Source organism: Tympanuchus pallidicinctus, unplaced genomic scaffold (genome assembly GCF_026119805.1).
Source record: "Tympanuchus pallidicinctus isolate F22 unplaced genomic scaffold, pur_lepc_1.0 scaffold7, whole genome shotgun sequence".
NCBI classification, from domain to species: Eukaryota; Metazoa; Chordata; class Aves; order Galliformes; family Phasianidae; genus Tympanuchus; species Tympanuchus pallidicinctus.
The window spans coordinates 24,383,290-24,405,691 of record NW_026294791.1 but is presented as its reverse complement, the minus strand read 5'-3'; the positions used below and the strand labels follow the sequence as shown (position 1 = coordinate 24,405,691).

General features: G+C 49.9%; 1 protein-coding gene across 6 annotated transcripts; it reads right to left on the bottom strand.

Annotated features, from left to right (window-relative positions):
- Positions 1-3,583: 3,583 nt before the first annotated feature.
- Positions 3,584-21,032, bottom strand: RGS8 (regulator of G protein signaling 8). Of its 6 annotated transcripts, XM_052666706.1 has the most exons (7): positions 20,897-21,032; positions 20,640-20,683; positions 18,770-19,254; positions 16,998-17,099; positions 16,177-16,241; positions 9,231-9,397; positions 3,584-7,482 (listed from the first exon to the last, which is right to left on the bottom strand). In XM_052666706.1, the coding sequence occupies exons 3-7, from the start codon at positions 18,793-18,795 to the stop codon at positions 7,300-7,302; spliced, it is 543 nt and encodes a 180-aa protein (XP_052522666.1). In that variant the 5' UTR covers positions 18,796-19,254; positions 20,640-20,683; positions 20,897-21,032; the 3' UTR covers positions 3,584-7,299. The 6 variants fall into 6 exon arrangements, with proteins under 6 accessions (XP_052522666.1, XP_052522665.1, XP_052522664.1 ...); XM_052666705.1 differs by lacking the exon at positions 20,640-20,683; XM_052666704.1 differs by lacking the exon at positions 20,640-20,683 and having other exon boundaries at positions 20,798-20,914.
- Positions 21,033-22,402: the final 1,370 nt, after the last annotated feature.

Here is a 22,402-nt window from a genome sequence, read left to right as displayed (position 1 = left end):
GGCCATGGCAGCAGACTTGGAATTAGATGATCTTTAGGGTCCCTTCCAATCTAAGCCATTCTATGATCCTTGTTTCCTTTCCAACTCAGGATGTTCTGTGGTTCTGTGATCACTGGCCCTGACGTTCCAGCCGTCACTTTGCTCCAGCCCCTTCTTCCCCACTGCTTTTCCCCATAGAAATAAGGTGTAGACATACCTTGTCCCCTCTAGCATCTTTTGAATGCTCAGGTGAGAGAAGGCTGATGGAAGTCAGATGTTAGGAAAAGGCTGCAATGGGAGCATCGACTTTTCAAGCCCCACAGGAGGAAGAGAACCTTTATAAAACCTCAGCAGGAGGGAAACCATAGAACCATCAGGGTTGGAAAAAATATCCAAGATTACCAAGTCCAACCTTCAGCCTGACCTATAGAGGCCCACCACTAGCCCTTGTCCATTAGTATCACATCTACACATCTCTTCAATACCCCAGGGATGGGGGACTCCCCCTCTTCCCTGGGCAGCCTGCTCCAAGGCTTGGCCACCCTTTCCAGGAAGAAATTCTTCCCGAAATCCAACCTAAACCTAAAATCAAGAGCCAGCCGGAGGCTGCATCTTCTTGGGCAGCAAGGCTGCTCAGCCAGAAGATGCACAAAGCCATGGAAAATTATACCTGAGCCTCTGCCCTGCTGCCTCGGGGCAGGTTTTGAACTTTCCCCTTCAGTGGGTGAACTCCAGCGTGGGAGATGGTCCGTGCTATATTTTCTAATGCACAGCTCCTCATTAGGGTTATGCAATAACTTCTGAGCCCAGCTACGTGTGTGTACTCAGATGTCTTCATTCTGTTCAATATCTAATTTAATTATGTGCTTCCTGTCTCATTTAGCCTAGCAGCCTCCTGCAGCTCCAGTCCTTGTCCACCTCTGTGTTATCAGCCCTTGTTTTGGAACACAAAAACCCAGCTGTGTTGCAATGCCCGGGGCTGGGCTGCTTTCCCATCAACATGCTGCAACACTGGCAGCATGAAGCCCACCACCCGTGGAACCAGCATGGCCCCTCACATCACCAGCAAGGTCCCAGCATCCAGCCCTGCTGATAAGAACCTCCCCGTTGCTATTTCCCTATAGGTATTTTTGCTGGAAGAGACGTGGAAGAAGGAAGAGGAGCCACGGTAAATAGGGAACAGATGTTGGGCGTGGAGAATGGGAGCAGAAGGGAAGGAGCTGAGGGATGCGAGCAGAGGAGGAAATGCAAAGTCATGTGGCTTGGTGGAATGGGAAGGGTACAGAAAAGAATGGGAGGTAAGGGGAGAAGGGGAGGGAGAGCTTATGCATGTGTGCATAATTGTGGGTCTCCATAGGTCAGGCTGAAGGCTGAACTTGGTAATCTTGGATATCTTTTCCAACCCTGATGGTTCTATGGTTTCCCTCCTGCTGAGGTTTTATAAATGTTCTCTTCCTCTTGTGGGGCTTGCATGGCACCAGCCTGTCCCAGTCATCACAGGAGGGTGATGCTGATTCACCAGACTCCTTTCCAATGGACTGGGAGCAGCAGCAGTCGGTGATGGTTAATATCTGAAGGCCGTGCCCCGAGGGCTGTGTCTGCACAGAGGGGTGTTGGATGGATTACCAGCCAAAAAAAAAAAAGCACTCTGTCCTCACACACAGCATTGGAGGGAATCATTGCTCTGGAAATTCATAGCAGCATGGAAAGGGATGACTGAAAGACAGAAAAAAAAATCATTAAAAATTAGAATTACAAATGGGGTTTTCAAGGGGCAGCTGTTACCCACTCTGCCCCTGCACTCGCTTTGTGCAGCACGCAAGCACAGCTGTGTAGGGAGAGGTATCTGACAGCAGGTATTTTTAATCTTCCCTTTCCGATCCCAGCACCTGCTTTGTAAAGACACTGAACAGCAAGGGAAAAAAAAAATGAAAAAAAAACCAACAAAGGCAGCAGCTAAATATATCCTAACGGAGAGCAGAGACAGAGCGGCACTAATGGCAGATTCTCCCCTTGGATGCATGCAAATCAGTTTGGCTCAGGGAGAGGCTTAGAGGGAAAGGAGCTGCAGATGAAAGGAGAAAACAATGAAAGAAGATCATTAGGGTCAACAAAGTGGGGATAGGAAGAGAACAGAGGGGGTGATAAATTGCACTGCAGCAATTCCTGTAGAAAAACAAGCTTGCTGAGGCTTTCTTTTTGAATGAGGCTGCAGCCCTGCATGGGCCATGTAACTAACACTCACCTGTGGGCAGGGAGGGATATCAGGAAACATTTCTTCTCTCAAAGAGCAGTGATGGAATGGCACAGCTGCCCATGGAGTGGAGGGGTCACCGTCCCTTGAGGTGTCACAGAACCATGGAGATGTGGCACTGAGGGATGTGGTCAATGAGGGGCATGGGGTGGGGGGTCCCCAAGGATCCCCCAAGGTCTTCTCCAACCTGAATGACTCCATGCTTCTGCATTCCTTCCCAATGGCCATAATGCAGCGTGACCTGTAGGACAGCAGGATGCATCCGACCTCACAGCTTTTCCAGACACACAGGCACAACAAGGCAGGTAGTTCTCAGGCTGTTTATTTCACATCCTCATGATGTCCATACAGTAAAGGTGAACAATGCATGGCAGTGCAGTGATGTGGCTCAGTGGGGATGTGGTCTGTTCAGACAGCTGATGGGGTGAGGAGTTCCTCCAGATAATGAGGGAGGTGACCCTACAAGCTAATAAGCAATTGATAGATAGGGAAGGCCCAGCTGAACCCAAGCCCACACCTTCCCCATAGGGAAGGAATCAGGCTGAATCCCCGTGTCCTGCCCAAGCAGCTCCATCACCCAGTGGCACTGCAGCTCCCAGACACAGAGGAGACAGTTACAGCATCAGGACTTATTAAAATAAAAACATTGCTCTTTTCATTGTACCTGAAAAGAGTTTTTCTGCCCCATTCTGAAGTCACCCCATACATTCATTCCCCTCCACATCTCCTCTGAGCCACACGCAGTGATGCCTCCTGAGGAGCGCACACCTTACACCACTCCTTGCTTGGTGATGGGGTCAGGTCCTTGAGGCTGTCATCCCAAAGAAGATGGAACTTAAGGAGAAGTCTGAACTCTGAGTGTCTGATGGGTTTTTCTTGTAGAGAGATGGGAAGATATGCTTCAGTCGTGGTAATTAAGAGAAAGGGACTCACCCCAGGGAGAGCTCTTTAATTACCAGCATCCCACAGAGGGCTGCATAAACAACACAAAATGCCTCCTTCCCCCCATTACTTTTCAGCTGGGCACTGGTAGAGAAGCATAAAAACATTTCTTCCAGGGCAGCACTACTAACTGCACTCTGAGTACAAAGCTGCAGATCTGCTGTGCTGCAGGTTCAGTATCAGCAATGGGCTGCAGGAGGCACCAGGTGCTCCAGAAGCAGGCACTGCCTGGTGTCCTGTGCCCTTTTGCCAGCAATGCTCTGTTTTCTCTGCACTAAGTTCATCCCTTTTGCCACCTTCCTTCCATCCACTCATTTCCCTGAACTCCCACTGAATTTACTGGAGCATCAAACCAGAGAAGCATCCTTCCAGTAAAGCCAAAAGGAAGCACAGAGCAGAACGACCAAGTTCACTGAGCAAATACACCTTTATTTACACTCTGTTTTGTTTAATCAGGAAGCTCAGAGGAAACAGCTGCAGCCTTGCTGGAGCAGCCCAGCAGCGAGCACCAAGTGCAGCCCAGCTCCGTCTCACCCAGCAGCACGTGGAGCACGAGTGGGCACACAGCATGGCACAGGGATGAGAAAAGCCCAGGGGGTGCACAGATGGGAAAAGCTTTCTGGTCTAGCAGCAACACGTGGGTTGGTTCCAACTCTAGGATCAAAATGCTTCGATGCCAGAGATACACCGCACTGAGACATGAGAAAACTGCAGCAGCCCCAGGGATGAAAGATGATGTGTAAATGATGGGGAGCGTTTTCTTCTTATATAATGCGCAAGGAACAGCTACTCGGAGCTCTGTAGGTGTGTAGGCAAGACAAGCATCCAGTGAAGGAAAGGAAAAATGGACACGGGTACAGAGGGTATGCAAACAAGAGGCAGTGTGACCCAGGCTTGTGCTGGTGGAGGGGAAGGGCATGGACAGGAGTGCTTCAGGTGAGGGTGAGGAAGAGGAGGGATGGCCACAGGGACAGGACTGAGAACCAGAGAGGGGCTTGGGGGAGAAGCTGGAGGCCCACAGGGGAGAGTCGCAGTGACAAGCGAGAGGCACTCCAGGGCTGGCATGAGGTATGCTTTGCTATTGCTCTGAATGCTGTAAACATTTTGGTTTTGTGTCTATCGGTGAACATTCAGTTCAGTTTGATACAGGTGCTCTTATGGGTAACTGGAAGCCTAGCAGAGTTTACATCTCCTATTACTAGTCAAACCTACACAAGAGGAAAACACAACACCACTAAAATCTCACTGTCTGTTGTTTATGCCTAATTCTCCTATTTTATCATGCAGATTTATGTCTCAGAAAAGCTTCTCTAAAAGGAGACACGAGGTAACACAGACACAAATTGACATGCACTCTCACCCACCTACACCCCCGTTTCCCTCCTGTGCTTAACTCATGGGACTTTGCCCTTCACGCTCTCGCAGCGTGGAGAGCAGGGACCCATCAGAGCACTGACACGTAAAATGGATGGAAGTAATCCCCAGCCTGGCTGGCAGCCACAGCAGGAGAAAGGAAATTGGAGCAGATTTGGGTTTCTGCATCCCCACCTGGATTTTGGGTCTGCAATCTATAAAGTGAGGAAAAGCCATTTGTAAACTCTTCCTTCCTTTGCTGCCAAAGGACTTGAGGGCTGCCTGCATACACACCAGCACAAGCAGAGTCAACAGAGCTGACTTGACTGGCACCGTTTTTTTTTCCCTTCCTTTCATGTGATGGCACTCTGACATGACTTGAAACAGGACCGAGTTTTTGGAGGTGTGTGCCTCTGGAGAGGGAAAAGGGGGTTTGTGAGATATGAATATTCCTTTCACTTCAGTGGGAGACAAATCAAAGATAGGATATTTGTCCTCGGTGAGGCTTAGTCATCATTCAGTGCTTTTCAAGGCTTTGGCTCTGTCACTGTTTCCTTAATCAGCCCCTGGTTTAAGAGGAAGAGATATAAGTTGCCTATTTTAATTCACTTCAGACTGACATTTGGCATAAAAGCAGCAGCTGGTGCCAATTCCTTATTAAAAAGAAAGAAAGAAATTCACTTTAAATAACCAGGCTGCTTTCCTGCAAGAAAGACAAATTGTAAGAGCAGCAGCAAAAATAACCATGCCAGGCTCAAACACCTCAGAGAATACCTTTGCTTCACTGTACACCCTGGGACATTTCCTTTTGAGATGCTATCTGGCACCAGGTAAAGGGGAAAAACTCCCTACATCATCAGGGATACAAATCCCATCGCTTGCTGCAGCAAGGCTATCACAAAATGCCTGCTTAGAGCACTTCCCCAGATGGATGGGAGAAGGAGAACAGCTGGGGTTTCACAGGGTTTGGGACGCTTTGAAGCTGTCTGGCACATGCTGGTGAGGATGCCAGCCCCAAGTCAAGCAGCATGCAGAGAGATGCTGCTCTGCCAGCAAGCCTGGGCACTGACCTCACTTCTGAGCTTTTTTGCCCTCATTCCTAGACAGAAACTTACGGTTCTGCTGGTTCCTCCCCATCTGGCTGTCTGTGACAACGGCAGCAATGGGCACTTGGCTGAAAATCTGGCTGGCACTAGAGGTCAGCATCAGCCAAGCCCACTCGGAGGTGTACCAGCTTTAGGAGAAGCAATGGCAGGCAGCTCACCTCACCTCCTCCTGCCACACTCAGGGTACCTGGCACTAATCACCCCTATCATGATTTGCACCTATCTGTCCCTACAAAACCCCTCAACAACTCTTTACTACCTATTGCACATACTGTTGACTTCTAGCATCCAAGCAGACTCTATGCATCTAAATCCAGGCATGATGTATAGCTTCAGAATTTAGTCTACCCAGCTTACACCACATTACACTTAAATCTCGATCATCTGAAGCATCAGACCTACCTACCACCCTAAACTAGAATGGAGCTTTACAGCCTCTGATAAACGACAGAAGGGAAAGATGCATGAGGTTACCATCCAGACCTTCATAAAACCAAGAAAACAGACCTCTGGTCTGCAGGCTTAAGTCCACAGACAGGCTGTTGATTTGCTTCCCCACCAGACAACACTGCAGGAATGTGACAGCTGATAAGCTGGGAAAGCAAAGCTATATAGGCAGTCAGCATCTCTGCACAGCACAGAGGTGTGGTTACACAACTGACATCTGCAGAGCCTCCTGCAGCTGTTATCTGGGCCATGGAGCAGGGCCAAAACACACCTTGCACACCACTTTGAGCCTGCACAGCCATCCTGCTCACTGTTTGTATGCAAGCTTCATGCAGCAGAATCTGCGTCTTTAGGATTTCTTTGCATTGCATTGAGCCCACAGTGGACATTCAGTAGGTAACAACAACTGTCAAGAGCAAAAATAAGATTGTGGTTTTCATGTCACCTCTCCCTGCCATGAGCTTGGTCAAGTACTACCATGAGAAATGATATCTGGCATGGTAGAGGGGTCTTGTGCTTCTCTTACACCTCAGTATGGGGCAGATGGGATATCCATTCTTCCTACCCTTTCCCAAAAGCTGGTAGAAGAAGCCACCAAGGCCATGTATGTCCCTGGTGCTCTTTGTGCTGGGTTCTGGTATGGTGCCTAGCACAACGGAGCCTGAACGGCGACAGGAGTCCTGAGGCTGAACTACAGTACAAACAAATAATAGCAATGAAAAGCAATCATTTGACTTAGAGGACTGGGTCTAGCAGGAGCTTTTGGGATAACCTTCCTCGTGAGAAACACTCTGCTCCTTGGCAGCAGCATGAAGACAACACTCAGCCTCCATCCCATGAAGATAAGCATACGAGGGGTCCGGAGTGGATGTTGTATCACAGAGTGTGCAAGCACAACGGCAAGGGTGCTGAGTTTGCTGATGGTTTCCACTCTGGGAAGCAGCACAACTCATTTGCCGTTGTCTTCTGTCTCCCTCCCCACAGCCTCAGTCCCCATGACCAGAGAGGATAGCATTGTGTGCAACTGCCGCAAGGTGCTACTGCTAACCAAAAAAAAGCACAGAAACTCAAAAAGTCTTGACACCATGTCAGGGTCACACTTCGGAAGACTCCCCTTCCCTTCCTCCCTCCTCTCTCATTCCCACTGCCTTTAACCCCATGGAACACTTAGAGATGGGTTGCTGCTGTTGTGGGAAGCACACGGGCTCCGTTGCTGTTCTAGCTGAGCCTCCTCTGGGTTTGAGACAGCAGGTCTGTGTAGATTTTGGATCTCAGGAACCTGGGGTATGAGTCTTTTTCCATCAGGCTGTGCACTTTTCCCTGGGCTTGGTCAAAGCAGGAAAGGGAAGGCTCCTGCATGTTCCTTCTTGTCAGCTCCCGTGTCTGGAAGTCAATGTTCACCTGGGAAAAGCAACAGAAGAGTTTTGGGTGCTGCTAAAAAAACGCATGTTTTGTCTCAGCAGCAGAGCAACCAAGCAGAACAACCAAGCACTTATTCTTGAACAAGTCTCAACAGCCCCCCAAACTCTGTGGGCTTAGCCACCCAGAGTTACAAATCCTGCCCCAAACTTGGAATAGTTGAAGAAGATACATACTGACCTAAGTGTTTCTGACCTCAAGTTGCTTTTATTCAATCTCTTAATGAGTTTACATAGCAAATATCCTACAAATGCCTGCTCAGTCTAACATACATATCTCCTGCTGCCCAAGAATTCTCTATTCCCTCTTTTTCCTTACATGCCCAATAGGATGGAGAGTGAACTTTTAGCTGGGTTTAATCTATCAGCATACTCTTATTCAGCTATGTTGTTATAAAATAAATTGTTTGAATTTTCCCATAACAGAGTGATATTACAATGCCTTGAAATGGGACTTTAAAAAATAAACAGCCCTCGTGTTATGACTGCAGTGTGTTTGTGAAGCCAACAACAAGAGCTTTCCTGTTTTCTTTTGCTAGCAAGCCGTCAGCGTTTCTTAGGGTTAGTATTGAAAACCTGGCTGCTAAGATGTTATTTGTCATTACTAACGAGCCCCCAGACTTAAAGCTGTCTCAGAAGTAAAGCTGCCTGCTGTAACCCTGATGGCAGCAGAACAGATCAGCTCCCTCTGCCACTTGAGAGTCACTAGCAAGCCAGAATTATGACAAAAGGACTCGATTTTAGGAAGGACCTCATCCAACCTGCACTCACGTTTCTAACCCAGAAACAGCCCTGCAGAACTGTGAATCTCCCAGCAGGAAGATGCTCACTGAGGGCACTGCACCCTGAGATGTCCACACCACCTGGTGCCATTGGTGGCCTTGCAATGGCCTTGTCAGTGCACAGATGGGGTTGTGACAGCCTTCTTAGGATGAGCCCTGCCCCATCCCTGGAGATCCCCCAGGCTGTGGATGGGCCCTCGGCAGCCTGAGCTGGTGGGCAGCCAGCCCATGGCAGGGGTTTGAACTGGATGACCTTTAAAGCCATCCTGTGATTCTCTGATCCCTTGCAGCACCCGTAGGATGACATGCACACGTGCAAGAAGACTGCTGTGGGAGAGCAGTGCTGCAAGCACTGCATTATGAATACAGTACCACAAAGCAACATCACGACACAGGATCTGACAGCCGCATCAGCCTGTCAGTACATTGAAGAGTGCTGAACAATGCCAGGCTTCAGGTGGTGACTGCACTTTTTGTTCAGCTCTGAGCTCCTGCTCGCATCTTTTCAGGAGGTCTAATTGAATTTGGAGTTAGTCAGCAGATAAACACTCTTCCCCGGAGAGTCAACAAGTTAGTCATTGGTGGGATGCTTCTAGACACAATGTCCTGTGAGGAGTGAGCCCAACTGCCTGCCTGGGGAGCGGTAGTAAAGTTGGTGGGGAGGATCTCCTAGGAAGCTGGTGAGGTTAGGAAATGTAAGTTACAATTGCCAGTGAACTCATTGGCAATGACTAATTTAGCATCATCAAATCAGTTGCCCTCACCAAGGGATGAGTCACTGCAAGCAGAGGCATTGGAGCAGGCAGGAGGCTTTCCTGTAACAGGAAGATTTCTCCTCTTTACCCCCTCCTCCTCGTCACCTCCAGGGGAAGGAAGATCCCCCAAGCCCTGCAGTTCCACCAGGGGGACAGGACCCATTCCCTGCTGAAGGGCAGCTCTGCCTACCAACCTCACGGGGAGCCTGAACGTCAATGAACTCCTCAAAGATGCGTTGTGCCTTGGCAGCCAGCTTGGCTGCTGAGCGGGTCTTCTTGAAGTCTTCGCAGGCCAGCCAAAACTCCAAGTTCTCCTCACTGAACTCAGTCTTCAGGAAAGCACGGAAGGCAGCCAGCCCATCTGCAAGGAATACAAAGGGAGTTACAGCAGGAGGAGAAAGCAAGCTGGGAACGATCCTACAGCATCCCTCCATCTGCTCCTGCCCAACCGAGGCCATTCTCATAGCTGTGTGACAGCACAGTCCATGATCTCATTATCCATCATCTAGAGTGATGCCATGTGAAGCCAAGCATTATTCACTGTGATTAATGAAAACTTAGTTTTTGCCAGCCAACACAGCAAAATGCTTTCTTTGGCACTGAAATATCAAACCTTTGAAATTTGAAACAACCATAGAATCATTAAGGTTGGAAAGACCACTGAGATCATCTAGTCCAACCTGTGACTGCTCCGGCTCACGTTCCTCAGTGCCACATCTTCGCAGTTCTTGAACTCCTCCAGGGTTCTTCTGAGAAGTTTTTCCTCACACCCAACCTAAACTTCTCTTGGCACAACTTGATGCCATCACCTCTCATCCTATCACTGTTACCAGGAGCAGAGGCTGACCCATCTCACCACAGACTCCTTTTAGGAGCTGTAGAGAACAGCAAGGTCTCCCCTGAGCTCCTCTTCTCCACACTACCCCAGGCCATTTCCTCAGCTGCTCCCCACCACACTGTGCTCCAGACCCCACACAGCTCCCTGCTTTTTCTGGACACACTTGAAGCTTGAATGAGGCAACCTGTTTCCACACCACCTTGTCCACATTAATGATGGGATGTTACAAAGTGGGGCACTAAGAAAAGCCTTTAATAAAATAGAGCACGTGTGGACTCGTCTCTGACGTTCTCCATCACTTTGCTTTATTGCCTTATGACATATTTTTAGTTCCCACTCACACAGAGGAAGGATCTTGGAGAGCACAACTGTTACAGCTACAATAAAGGAGAGAGGGAAAGGACACAGCGTAATTACTACTCGTCTAGTCAGCAGTAAAAGTGTTCTTATCACTTGCTAATGCTCAGCAATTGTGACATTCCAGTAATGTAATCTGACTCAGCTGGGGCAGAATAGAAACGTTGAGAGATTTATTAGGCATCAATGTGCTCTTAAACCCCAGCTGGGTGTATTTATGGACACAGCTATTGTTTTTTATTTCCTTTCCCTGAATGGCACGAGCAGAGTAGAACTAACTGAAGGCTTTACACACACCCTTTCTCTTTTGCTAAGCTGAAGGATAAATTTGGCTCCTGTTTTTTTTCCAGTAACACATCTCTAACTTTTCCAGTAGGGTCTGAATAGTTGTAGCTCATGACTGGAAACCTCCCCTGTCAGCCTTAGCTGCTTCCAAGGAAGCATCTATAAATACTGGTGGAGTCGGGAGAGCACTCAGCAAGGTCAGGCTCAGGGAAAGAACGATGGGAGTGGATATTGGCTGAGATAGACAAAGGCTGACAGGGTTTGCAAGCCTGGATCTCCTCCTGCACTGCTGCAAGGGGTGAGCTCCACCTCACCCAACGAACTGCTCCAAGTGTCAAACAGCAGCCAACAGCCCAAGGCAGGGGAGATATCTGACTGCCTGGATCCTCAGAGGGACCAGCAGAGAAGATGCATGGCCAGATAGGACCAAGCTCCAGGCTATTACTCTCTGCTTTAGGCTTTATGAAGATTCCTCACTGACAGGCTTGGCAATGCTAACTGCTCCATCAGCACTCTGCATTGCAAAGAGCTGCTGTGGCACAGCACCCAGCAGCTGAAACTGGAATGTCTCCACCTCAGCTACACTGCCTTCTTCCTGTCAGCCCTGGGAGGGTGAGAAATAGCTGTATCACACCCAGTGATTTACGCACTTGTAGAAAGGTTTGGGGCTGCAGCTGTGGGAAAAGGAGAGCTCTCATCCAAGGGCACTGCTGAGCACAAATTGTGGGTTCAAAACCAAAGCAGTAAGGCAACGTCAGCCCTTGAGAAGCCCGCAGAATGGAGTGTCCAAAGGCACCTCTAGGAAGCTAGCACCTGTCAGTCATGCTTCCCCTGGCTGCTCCAAGCACCTCTATGAATAGGTAGATATGGAGCGAGAGAAGACTGTTTTTGAGCTGCTCCAGTTCCTGAAACCCAGAGATACACAGATATTCTAAACTCTGCTATTTAATGCCTGTAACATTCATAGTGCTTATGTGGAAGACTTGACAAAGGAGAGAGGAGCCCTTAGAGGAGGAAAAGGAGAGGACATTAACAGCTGAACTGACAGATTTCACTAAGTATGAATGGGGAAAAGCAGCAGTTCCCTGAGATTTTGCCATTTGGTAAATCATCAGACTGTAGGATGCTTAACGTTAATCATTCCAGCACCCAAACAAGCTGTTTTGACAACACCATCTCCACTGTGTGTCCCTGTAGAGTTCTGTCTTCCCTTTCACTTGCCTTCTGCCCAGAGAATTTACGGGCGCCCCATCCCTGCAGGTGCCCAAGGGCAGGTTGGATGGGGCCCTGGGCAGCCAGATTGGTGCCTGATTAAGTGCTTTGGCAACCCTGCCCACAGCAAGGGTCAGAACTGGACAATCTTAGAGGTCCCTTCCTCCTTCAGCCAGTCTATGATGCTGTGATTCGCTGTCCTGAACTTTCCCTTTCCTTTCCAACAGCCCCAGCACTGAGAGAGAACCACTTGCCAAAAATAGCAGCTGCGCATGGCAAATATAATATCTGCAGAACGTAGTATCTGCTCAAACAAGTGGACGTGGTGATTGATGAGATGAGAAAGGCTTTGGCTTCAGCCCTGCCCCAGAGAGCAGAGCAGCAGCTGGGACCAAGAGGTCTCCACATGCTCTCACATCAATCAGCTCCTTTTTATTTTGAAGCAAGTTTAGAAAGAGGATATATAAATAATAGTATCTGGCTGAGCTCCATGGTTTTTTTTAATACATTCCTGTCATCTCCTCCCCAAAGCCCTTGGGGAGCTGGAAACGATCAGGGCAGACCTGAGAGGACCTTGCTGAGGAGAGCTTGGATGGAGGAGAGGTCATCCTGGGCTGGAGGCCACTCTGCTCTGCAGATCAACCCTTTGGCCTCTGCCTGCCTGCTTGTACCTCCAGCTGGAAATTCAGGCACAGAGGTGGAAGCCTGCATCACTGCACAGTGCTAAATCACTGCCAACAGGTTTGTCGTGGGACAGTGGCTAAACTAATGGGAAGGGCAGGAGGACCTGAGCTGGCATTTGACACGGTTGTTGGCTTTCATCTCCTGTACGTGAAGGCTACCAAGGAAGCATCCCTGATGAATTTGCATTTCAAAGCTCATTTCAGCTGAGAAGCATGGGGGTTGCTGTGTGATGTGAACAGGAGAACATCTGCTGTTGGGTCAGCCTTTTGAAGTAGGCTAGAAGACACATGGAGCACCTGAGCAGTACAGTTCCAAAGGGAATGGGGGAAAAAGCATAGGGATGATAAGCTGTGTTAAATCCTTCATGAAGGTGGGTAGGCACAGGCTGCTCAGAGAAGCTGTGGGTGTCCCATCCCAGGTTGGATGGAACTTTGGGCAAATTGATGTAGGCAGAGATGTCCCTTCTATGGCAGGGGGTTGGAACAAGTCGATCTTTAAAGGTCTTCCAACTCAAACCATTTTCTGGTTCGATATCTTTAGAACTATCACAGGATAGATCTCTGCTAGATCATGTTGCCCATCAGTGCTCAGAGCCCTTCCAGCCTGACCTTGTCTGTCTGCAAGGATGGGGCACCCACAGCTCTCTGGGCAGTCTGTGCCAGTGCCTCGCTGCTCTTGTTGTAATAAACTTCTTCCTTATATCCAGTCTAAATCCCCCCTCTTTTAGTTTGAAACCATTTCTCCTTGTCCTATCTCACAGACCCTGCTGAAGAGTCTGTTCCCTTCCTTCTCACAGCCCCTTTAGAAACTGAAAGGCCAATCCCAGGTCTCCCCAGAGCCTTCTCCTCTCCATACTGAACAGCCCCAACTGGGGTTATAGGTAATTCCTTACCAGACAGGGCTGAAGTGACAAGGTCACAATGCTCTGCATAGCATATGTACACTCTCACTGCTGCCTAGCATTGCTTTGATGCTAGGTGCCTGTCACTAGCTCATGCTGATGCTGTTCTGACTTAGAGAGAACTGGGAGTAGGAAGGGATATTCCTATGCTGTGTAGGAAGAGCAGCAAGGTGTAGACAACAGGAGGAGGAGGACAATAAAATTTGGGCAGAAGAGCATCAAGTACACAACATTGTAGAAAAAAAATAATCTGTGAGATAAAAATGGAAACTCAGTGCCAAGGTTTTCCGTGTCGGATGCTTCGTTGATAAGTGAGTAAGGGTTGAGGACAGACTGTCCTGCTGGATCCTGGACAAATGAGAAGCCATGTGTCCAGCCCCGCAAGGGATGCAGAATGAGACATGCCACTGTGTGCATCTCCCTGCGGCAGCCTGTCAAAAGGAATCTCTATCTGGCTGACCAGAACTGCACCTCCTGGGCACGGATACAGCGGGGGGATTTCTCCTCTGTTACTCACATCATGCACACACGCTCTGCAGACCACAGAGCTCCAGTTCCCTGGGAGCCATTGCTAATCCAGCACTGAATAGGAAAAGAATGCCAGAACCTAGCAAGTTGCAGCCACTGCTTTTTCTCCCCGAGCACCCAAGGGAACATGCTATATATGATCCTTCCTCTTGCTTTTGCAAACCCCTGCTGTAAACCAGGCTTGAGCTTCCCTTTCCTGCTGCCTGCCATGCTCACAAGCCCTGACCCAAGGGCACACTGCTCTGGGAGATGTCTCTTGCAATGAGCTGGGACAAGTCTCCCGCTGCATGAAGAGGGTTGGCTGGCTGATCCCACGGTTTCAAGCTGATTTGCTTCTCCCGTTAGCAAGAGCAAGTCAGGTATTGTTGTGTTGACCTATTTGTCTGGGGCTGCCAAGGAAGTTGGGCTGTGCTGTATCCTAATGTGGCACTGTACCCCAGTGTGGCACTGGAGCCCCACTCAGCTCCCTGAAATCAGCATCACAGCCTCCTTCCAAAAGAAGCCAAATGTCCACATAGTGAAGGAGGTGTGACAGACGTGGCAGGCAGCAGCAGCTCACCTGCTAGCACTGCAAGCCACAGGGGAATCCTCCACGAGCACAGCTGGTGCTCAGCCCATGTCCTGAAGCATAGATTGGAATTTGTGGCTGGCTGATGTTGTTCACCTGGGCAGTCACAGGGAAACCAGGCTGATACAGCTCTGTACTTCTCTTGGCACTCAGTGCAGATTAGCTGGCAGCTTTACTGTAGATGTTGCTTTTTTTACTGTGAAATTTTGGTCAGATAAGGCACGAGTTCCTATCAGGAACTAAGTGTTTTTCACTAGGTGCCAAAGAACTACCATAATTACTTCCCATCATAGAGACAGGGAAGATTCTGATGTTTCATTGATCGCTCTATGAGGCTAATTGATTAATAGAACCAGATATTCTTGTAATGCTATTGGATGAAGTAATTGGGCTGAAACTCGATTTGGCATTCACAGCACTCAGCTGAAGAGGGAACAGTGTGTGTAATTCCAAAACACAGACAAAAGGCAACTTCACTGCCTTTTGTAACCAACACATTTTTGTTGCAGCCTCTGTCCAAAAAGGAGAAAAATGGACAACTTTAGCATTATTGAAGGAAGAACAAGGGCTTGAGTTTAAAGACAGAGCTGTAACATCAGTGTGAACATCCTGTCCTCTCTCACTGCCCATTCTCCAGGCACCTCTGTCTCTTTTGTGTATTTTTCCCTTCGTGTTCCAGATTTGGACTAAAGAAATGTTCCCTCTTGGCCATACCCAGATACACGATGGTTTCCTACTGCCTGCAAGCCATGATCTCAACGAGATACTGCTGCTATAATTACATATTGCTTTTTCTGCCTTGGACAGCCAGCCTGTTCAGAATTGTCACCTAATTCTCAGCCAAAACTGTTGTCATCCCAGCCGAAAATCCAGAAAATAAACTGCATATTATTCAAAATAATATAATTCTATCCTGATGCTTTAATATGCAAATCCTGACCTGCTAAGGAAGTCAGCTCGTTCCTTATGGCGGTAAATCAGTTCACCGCCCACACTGACTTCTTCCCAACCTCAATTCACTCGTTTTACTCTTAAATAGAAACAAATTAATGAATCTATACTGTGAACTTCCCTGCCTTGTTTATAATTCCTCAGCACGAATGCGCCGGTGAAGCAGGGTAACGCATTCTGAACAGAACTGATATGATTGATCTATTGAATGGAGTGAGGCGCGCTGATTATATGTTTGCATAATGCTTCTTGATGTGAAACTTTCAGGTTTGCACTGGGAACTATAAATTAGAGCCAGCCAAGTGCTACCATGCATGGTTTCTTCATAAGGACTGCGACGGAGCACAGAGTTCAAGGTTATTTAACTGCACATTGGATTTCCTTCTGCAATTGATGGTAGCAATCAGTCAGATTCACCAGATGGCTCTGAGAATTTCAGCTCTGCAGGCCTGGATTAGAATATTCTGCAAGGGACATGGTCAGTGGGCACGGTGGCAATGGGTTGGGCCTGATGATCTTAAAGGCCTTTTCCAACCTGAACGATTCTATGAATGGAAAGAATGGGACGCTATGGTGCCATAACCCCCTGCTCAATGACCTTTTGCAAATGTGAATATAAAATATTAATACCCCTGCAGTGGAGTGTTGATGAGTGGTGGCAATGAAGCCCGGCCCGTGAATCAGTGTTACCACTTCCTCAGGGTAAGAGGTACCCAAGGGACCACTCCCGTGCCATGCAGTTGTGTACCTTAGTTTGCCCTACCTACACACAGTGCCTAGGGGGAAAAAAGGTGGTACAAGTTGATCTCTACTCACATTTATGGGACAAAAGGACATCAAAAGAATCTGCCCATCTCGTTGCTTCTTCTGTTGACAGTCTTCTGGAAGAAAGAAGAGGCAGATTACAGACAACCCATGGCTGTTTGACAAGCACACCAAGGAAGGCTGGAATTCTTCTCACCAAACTTTGGAGGTCTACAATGGAAACGTCTCCAAGTGTGCAAGTCCCCCTGGTTCCCTGCAAAGTCAGTGGGGAGATGCCAAGGGACTCTCATGGGTCTCCTCACCTCATCCTCAGGTAGACAGGTAAAGCAAGGCAGATGAATCACACCCAGAAAGGGACCAATTTTTCCTTACCGACTCAAAGCAAAGAGCAGGGAACAAGTTCAGATGCAGACATTTACATTGTAAATGTCAAAAGTTAAGTGAAACGAAACCCACCCCTGCAGAAGTGTTTATTTCTCTCTCCTGACTGCAAGGAGAAGGTGAGCTCAGACGTGGGATCAGATGGATTCCATCCCACTCGCCTTAAATCAGGACTCCGTATTGTTTGAGGCATCTGCTTTAGTGCTGTGCAAACTAACACAGGACATTTAGGCAGTGTTTAATAACACTCATCTAAGGAGGACTGTGACCTGGAATTGCTGCTCACCTCTTCGACAAAGCCAGCTGCTCAGACTTTGATTTGCTATGACAGAGGGATATATTACCCCCATCCCTGGAGGTGTCCAAGGATGGGTTGGATGGGGCTGGGCAGCCTACAGCATACAACAAAAGGAAGGCAGTTCAAGAGGAGTGGTGGGCAGGGAGGGGAGGACAGAGGTGGGATGGGGTGGGGATGCTGCAGCTATACTCACTTCAAAGCCCGGTTGGGCTTGTCCGGAAGAATAGCTGTGAAATCATTATATGAGTCTGATTTGTGAGACAGGCAGCCCAGGCGAGTCCTCATCCCTCTGTTCCTGTGGTCGATGTGAGGGAGCAGGGGGGTGAGCAGGGGAAAACCAAAGAAGAGGATTATAACTCTAGCCAGAGCTACCAAAACAAAACCCCAAAGATGACACAGCTCAGCGGCTCTGTGCCATGTCAGATCTGCATCCCTCGTCCCTCACCTGCGGGAGGGACCCTGAAGCATCTCCAGGAGGATGCTAAGGATGGATACAGCATGGATACTGGCTCGCCCAATGCCAACCAGTTGTTCTACTGATCCAGCTAGCAGAAAGGCTGTGTACTAGGTGGTGCCTTGGAAGAGCCTGCCCTCAGCAGAGCAGGAGGGCAGCTACACCTGCAATCAGCTGCATCAGAACAGGGTGGTGCCTATGTTGTAGGGCAGGAAGGGGTTGGAGGGCAGGAAGGAGCAAGGCACCTGTGATGTGAGCTGTGCTGCAGAGCCAGGGGAGCCCGGCCCGCTTCTTTAGACTCAGCATTACATAAGCAGGCTAAAGCTTCCTCTTCCATGGCAGGTTTATCCATGCAGAAAAGGACCTTACTGCTTTTCCCTTTGAATTTCAGAGCAGTTCCAGTGCTTTGCTCCCACATAGGCTCCTCAGCTCCCTGCCAACTCCTTCCCAGCACAACTGATGAGAACAGCATCACTGGGATGGAGAGAGCTTGGAAAGGAAGGGAACACAAAGGAAGAGGGAGATGGAACATACATGCATGGCACTGGACTGGCATCGTCTCCCCTCAGAAACAGATGCCGACTGATGGTTGGACAGTGTCTAGAAGGGCAGAGCCTGAGCTCCCCCCAGCCTAAGAGCACCCCTCGTGGGTCACTCCTGAGCATGGGAGGGCCATGGCATGCACTTCTCAGCTGCTAGACTCCCTCTGGAAGCTCCCTCTGAGCCCTGCTGCTGAGCAGATGCCAAACAATCCCTGAGACTGCAGAGGGAAGCACAGCGTTTCTCCCTTCCCTATGCAGAACACTTCAGCACTGAGCTAATCTGTAGCACGCCTGTCCCCTTTCTCCTCCCGCCCTGCAGAGAGTTTCTATTATTGCACATTTTCATGTAATCTTACAGCAAATTAAATGTTAATTAAATGCAACGAGTGTCTCCCTGGCAGAGCACAGGCAGCTCCAAGCACAGAACCTGGGGATCTTCAGTGGCAAGAATAGCTCTAAAACCCGAACCTGTGACCAGCAGTCTCAGGATGTTGCCCTACATCCACCCCCCACAGCAAAGCAGACACCCTGCATGCAGAGAACTGCATCCCCAGCTGAGCCTGCTGTGCTCAGACTGACACTGAGTGGCTATAGGATCCCACTGGTACCTTTCCCATATGCCACCTCCCCCCAACCCTTATTCTCCTCAGCCGTGCCCTGATGAAGCTCATGGCTTCCTCAGAAAGAGATGTGGCATGCACTGCTGCACTGCTGCTCAGATTTCTCTCCAATGCCTGAGATGAAGAGGCTGCAGCAGGGAATTGCAGCAAGGAGGCTGCGGTGCTGCACTGTGAGCACAGAGCTCAGCTCGTGGAACACAGGTCATGATTCCAGAACAGGACGTGGGGGAAAGAACATGGGTTGGTAGGAGGTTGGGAGGCAGGGGAAGGGCAGGAAGGAGCCATGAGGCTCACAGGATGAGGCAGACAGCAACAGGATAGACAAGGGATGTGGCGTCCGTGCAGTTACCTCCGTGGGATCAGTAACGCAGCCATTCAGGACTCCAGTTATGGCCAATCCTCTATCTGGTTGGCTTGGAGAGTGGTTTGCAGGAAACAGGAATGTAGGAAGGAGGGATTCACAGTTTCACGCCCTGGCACTTAAAAATATAACAAAGAATCCTCTGCCAGAAAAGGAGGGCCCGTTGCTCTCAACCCATTTGATCCTCGTCAGTTTTCCAACCGAAGACTCTTGGAGTTGAAGGATGATCACAGAGAAAAGACAGCATTTCCTCCTGGGAGCAGAGCCATGGGGTAAGTCCAGCTGCAGGTCCGAGCTTGGTGTCACGGCTCAGCATGGAGCAGCAGGGCTCAGCACAGCTGCATTCATCATGCAGTGCCTCCAAAAGTCGGTCCTCAACAGGCAAAGCTCCGGGGTGACCTCACTAAGAGGACTGAACTACCTCTTGTCCTCGTTCCTGCGAGTCATGGCTGGCATTACTGGCCATCGTGGTGCTGCAAACAGAAGAACAGGAGGACTTCATGCGTCTGTGGATCTCTCCTTCCACCATCACAAGGCTCGAGCACTCACACAGATGAACTCAAAGAAAGCATCTCCTCATCTGGGTGGTGGGAGCTCATGGGAAGCCGTAGGGAGGGATGAATGGACTGACGGAGTGGCAGGGTTCCCTGAGCACGGGCACACAGACGCTGCTGGAACAGATCTCCCAGCAGGGTGCGAAGGCAGTATCCACTAAGCTGGTGGGACAGAGCAGGATGGAGCCGCCTGCGTAGTGAGCAAAGTGCAAAGGTTTCCTGTTTGCCAGGACAAGGCTGAGCTTCAGATAACCTCCACGTCCCCCTGACCAGAGGGGATGGCCGAGGAGGAGAGCAAGGAGCTGATGGGAGCAGCAACTGCTTGCAAAGGGCCAGGAGCTCTCTCTGCCAGGGCCGGGGGAGATCCCAAAGCTCAGGCTGCCCAATGCAGCATCCCTTTTAAAACCTGATTACATTAAAAATGCACAAAGCCTCTTCCCAACTAAATTAATGGAACTGGGATTGCACTATACGCCAGTGAGTGCATTTTCTTAATCCCTGCCCTGACCGGCTGCTTCGATGCGCTTTAACTGAAATCAATCCTTGTAATACCTTAAGCCCCTTCAAAATTTCCTCATTAACAGTTTCACCCGCATGTGGGGCCAAGCAGAAGATTTCCCAGAGCCCAGCAGCCCCTTCTCTCTCTGACAGCTGGGATGGGTGCCTGCGTGGTGCCCTCTCTTGCAGTCTCCCCTTGCTGCATGCTTTTGGAGGTGCTGTTACGAAACAGCTCGCTGCTCACCCCTGCTCCCACCCACAAAAACTGCACAACAGAGAGGCACCCAACTTCCCCAAGGTCCCAAAGTCTGTCTGACTTTGGAACATCAAGTCCCACAGCTAGGCTGGAGCATCTGTGGGTATGCCCTTGGCTCGCCAGTGAAGTCAGTCGATCCATTTAGAAACAGAATGCAGTGAAGGCATCCCAGAAAGAGTCTGTGGTGAGGATTATCTCTTCACCCTCCATCCCTCGTCCTCCTCCACCTCCCTCCTGCGGCAGGACCCCATCCAGGAGAACTGACAGACTCATCATGGATGCGTTTTGGAGTTTCTCCTTGGGAGACAAAGGGAGGGGGAGCAATTATGACATCAGGATTATCGACCCCCCTCCATCCCAGGAGATCACCTGAGCAAAGATAAGGGAGCCATCCCAATCAGCAGCACAAAGGGGAAGAGGAAAACAAACCAAACAAACACCAGACCCGGGGGAGGGGGGGGGGGGGCTTCAGTAGACTAAGAACCCACAGAGCCGAGTAGATAAACCGAGCAGGGAGGCACTGCTGACAGGCACACAGCGCGATACTCACCGCGGTTGACCTGTCCTCTCCACCCGCGCGTGCTCGGGAAGGCTCTGGAGACACAGCAGAGAGCTCCCTTCGCATCCAACCCCTCGCACTGCCCTTCGAACCCTTTCTTTCCCCGCACCCCACCCGGAGCCCCGCGCTTCAGCCCCGCACAGCCTCACCCGGCGCTCCGCAACGCGGCGGCTGCACCGCGATGGGCGGCGATGCTGCGGTGCCCACCTGACCCGCACGTCCCTCCGCATCCCTCCTCGCCTTCTCACCTGCTGGGAGAATCCCCCCGCCCCGCTACAGATGCCGGGGGGAGGAGGGATGTCTGCGAGAGCTGTCGCTGCTGTCACCCTCCCCGCTTTGGAAGGGAGCGTCCCTCCCGCATCGCTTTGATCAGCTCCTCTGAGGCTTAGGGGAGGATGCTGCCTTCGGATCGTCGGCAGTCGCGCAGACAGAAGGGAGTGGGGAGTTTAATTAGAGAGCCTCTGTGTCAGAGGGGTCAAGGGAAATCGTTAACCTTATTGTACAGCATGGGAAAGGGAAGAAACCAACCCACCTGGCAGCTTAGGTTGCGACCAGCCCTTGCTCTCCTCTGCTGTGTGCCCCCTGCCCTGGAACCAACCTTGGCTTGCTCACAGCACAGCCTCCCAGCCCTCTCCTGCACCCACCCCTCCACCTTCAGACAACAGAGCGTGTATCCAGGGCTTCTGCTGGAACCTATCCCTGCACCCCACTAATAGGATCTTGCCCCCCAGCAGTGAGACCTCAGGCCTGGGCTTGGCTCAGCTGCCAGAAGCACTGCCCCTGGATGCCAATGCAGATGTTCAGAGTGGCAGAGGATGTCCCGTCCCTGCAGACGGCCAAGATCAGGCTGGATGGCCTCTGAGCACTGGTGGAGCTGTGGGTGTCCCTGCTCAGTGCAGGGGGTTGGACCAGATGACCTTTAAGGATCCCTTTCAACTCAAATAATTCAGTGATTCTATGACCACGAGAGCTCCTGCTCACTCACTTCTTAAGGCATCAGAAACAAACACACACCACAAATCCCAAGCAGTTAAATCAGTCGTTATTTTTCTCTCATTGCCTTTTCTCAGCTAACAAAGCACTGGGCTGACATCCCTGTGCTACTAGCAAGCAGCATGCCTTGAGATAGCACATCATCACCAGGCAACATCCCTGGGGAGGGAGCATCCCGCAGAACTTACTATGAAAACACAGGGATTAGCAGCGCTGCAGGCCTGATCCCACTGCTCCAGCCTGGATTCTCTCCTTCACAGCTCATCTTGGTAAGGAAATATTTTCCTTGCTGTTATCCTCCCCTTGCAAAGCCCAGGTCATCCTGACTTGGATTTGCCACATCTCCGGTGAAGAGGAGACAAGTGCTGAAAAATACCCTAAAAAAATGCAGTGGTTGATACAATCTCCTCTCAGCCAAGGTTAAAGGTTGAGGTTCATCTGATGCCTCTGGTTTGTTCCAGTTAAATAACAATCCGCTTCAGCCCTTCCCTGAACCCAAGCCAAATTTAAACACAGCATCACTTAGGGTTCAACTCCTAGCGTGTCATTTTTGTTTTAATGCATTTCCACACTTCCAGGTTCTCCCTGGGCAACTGCAGGATGTCACAAATGACACTGGTTTTGTAACACAACCATCAGATCTCACTCACACATACAGACATCGGGGGAGTGGAGGGCTGCCAACAAAACATTCCATCAACAAAGCTCTACTCTGGATCCTCCTGATCCATTACTCAGATAGAACCATAGGATTGGAAGGG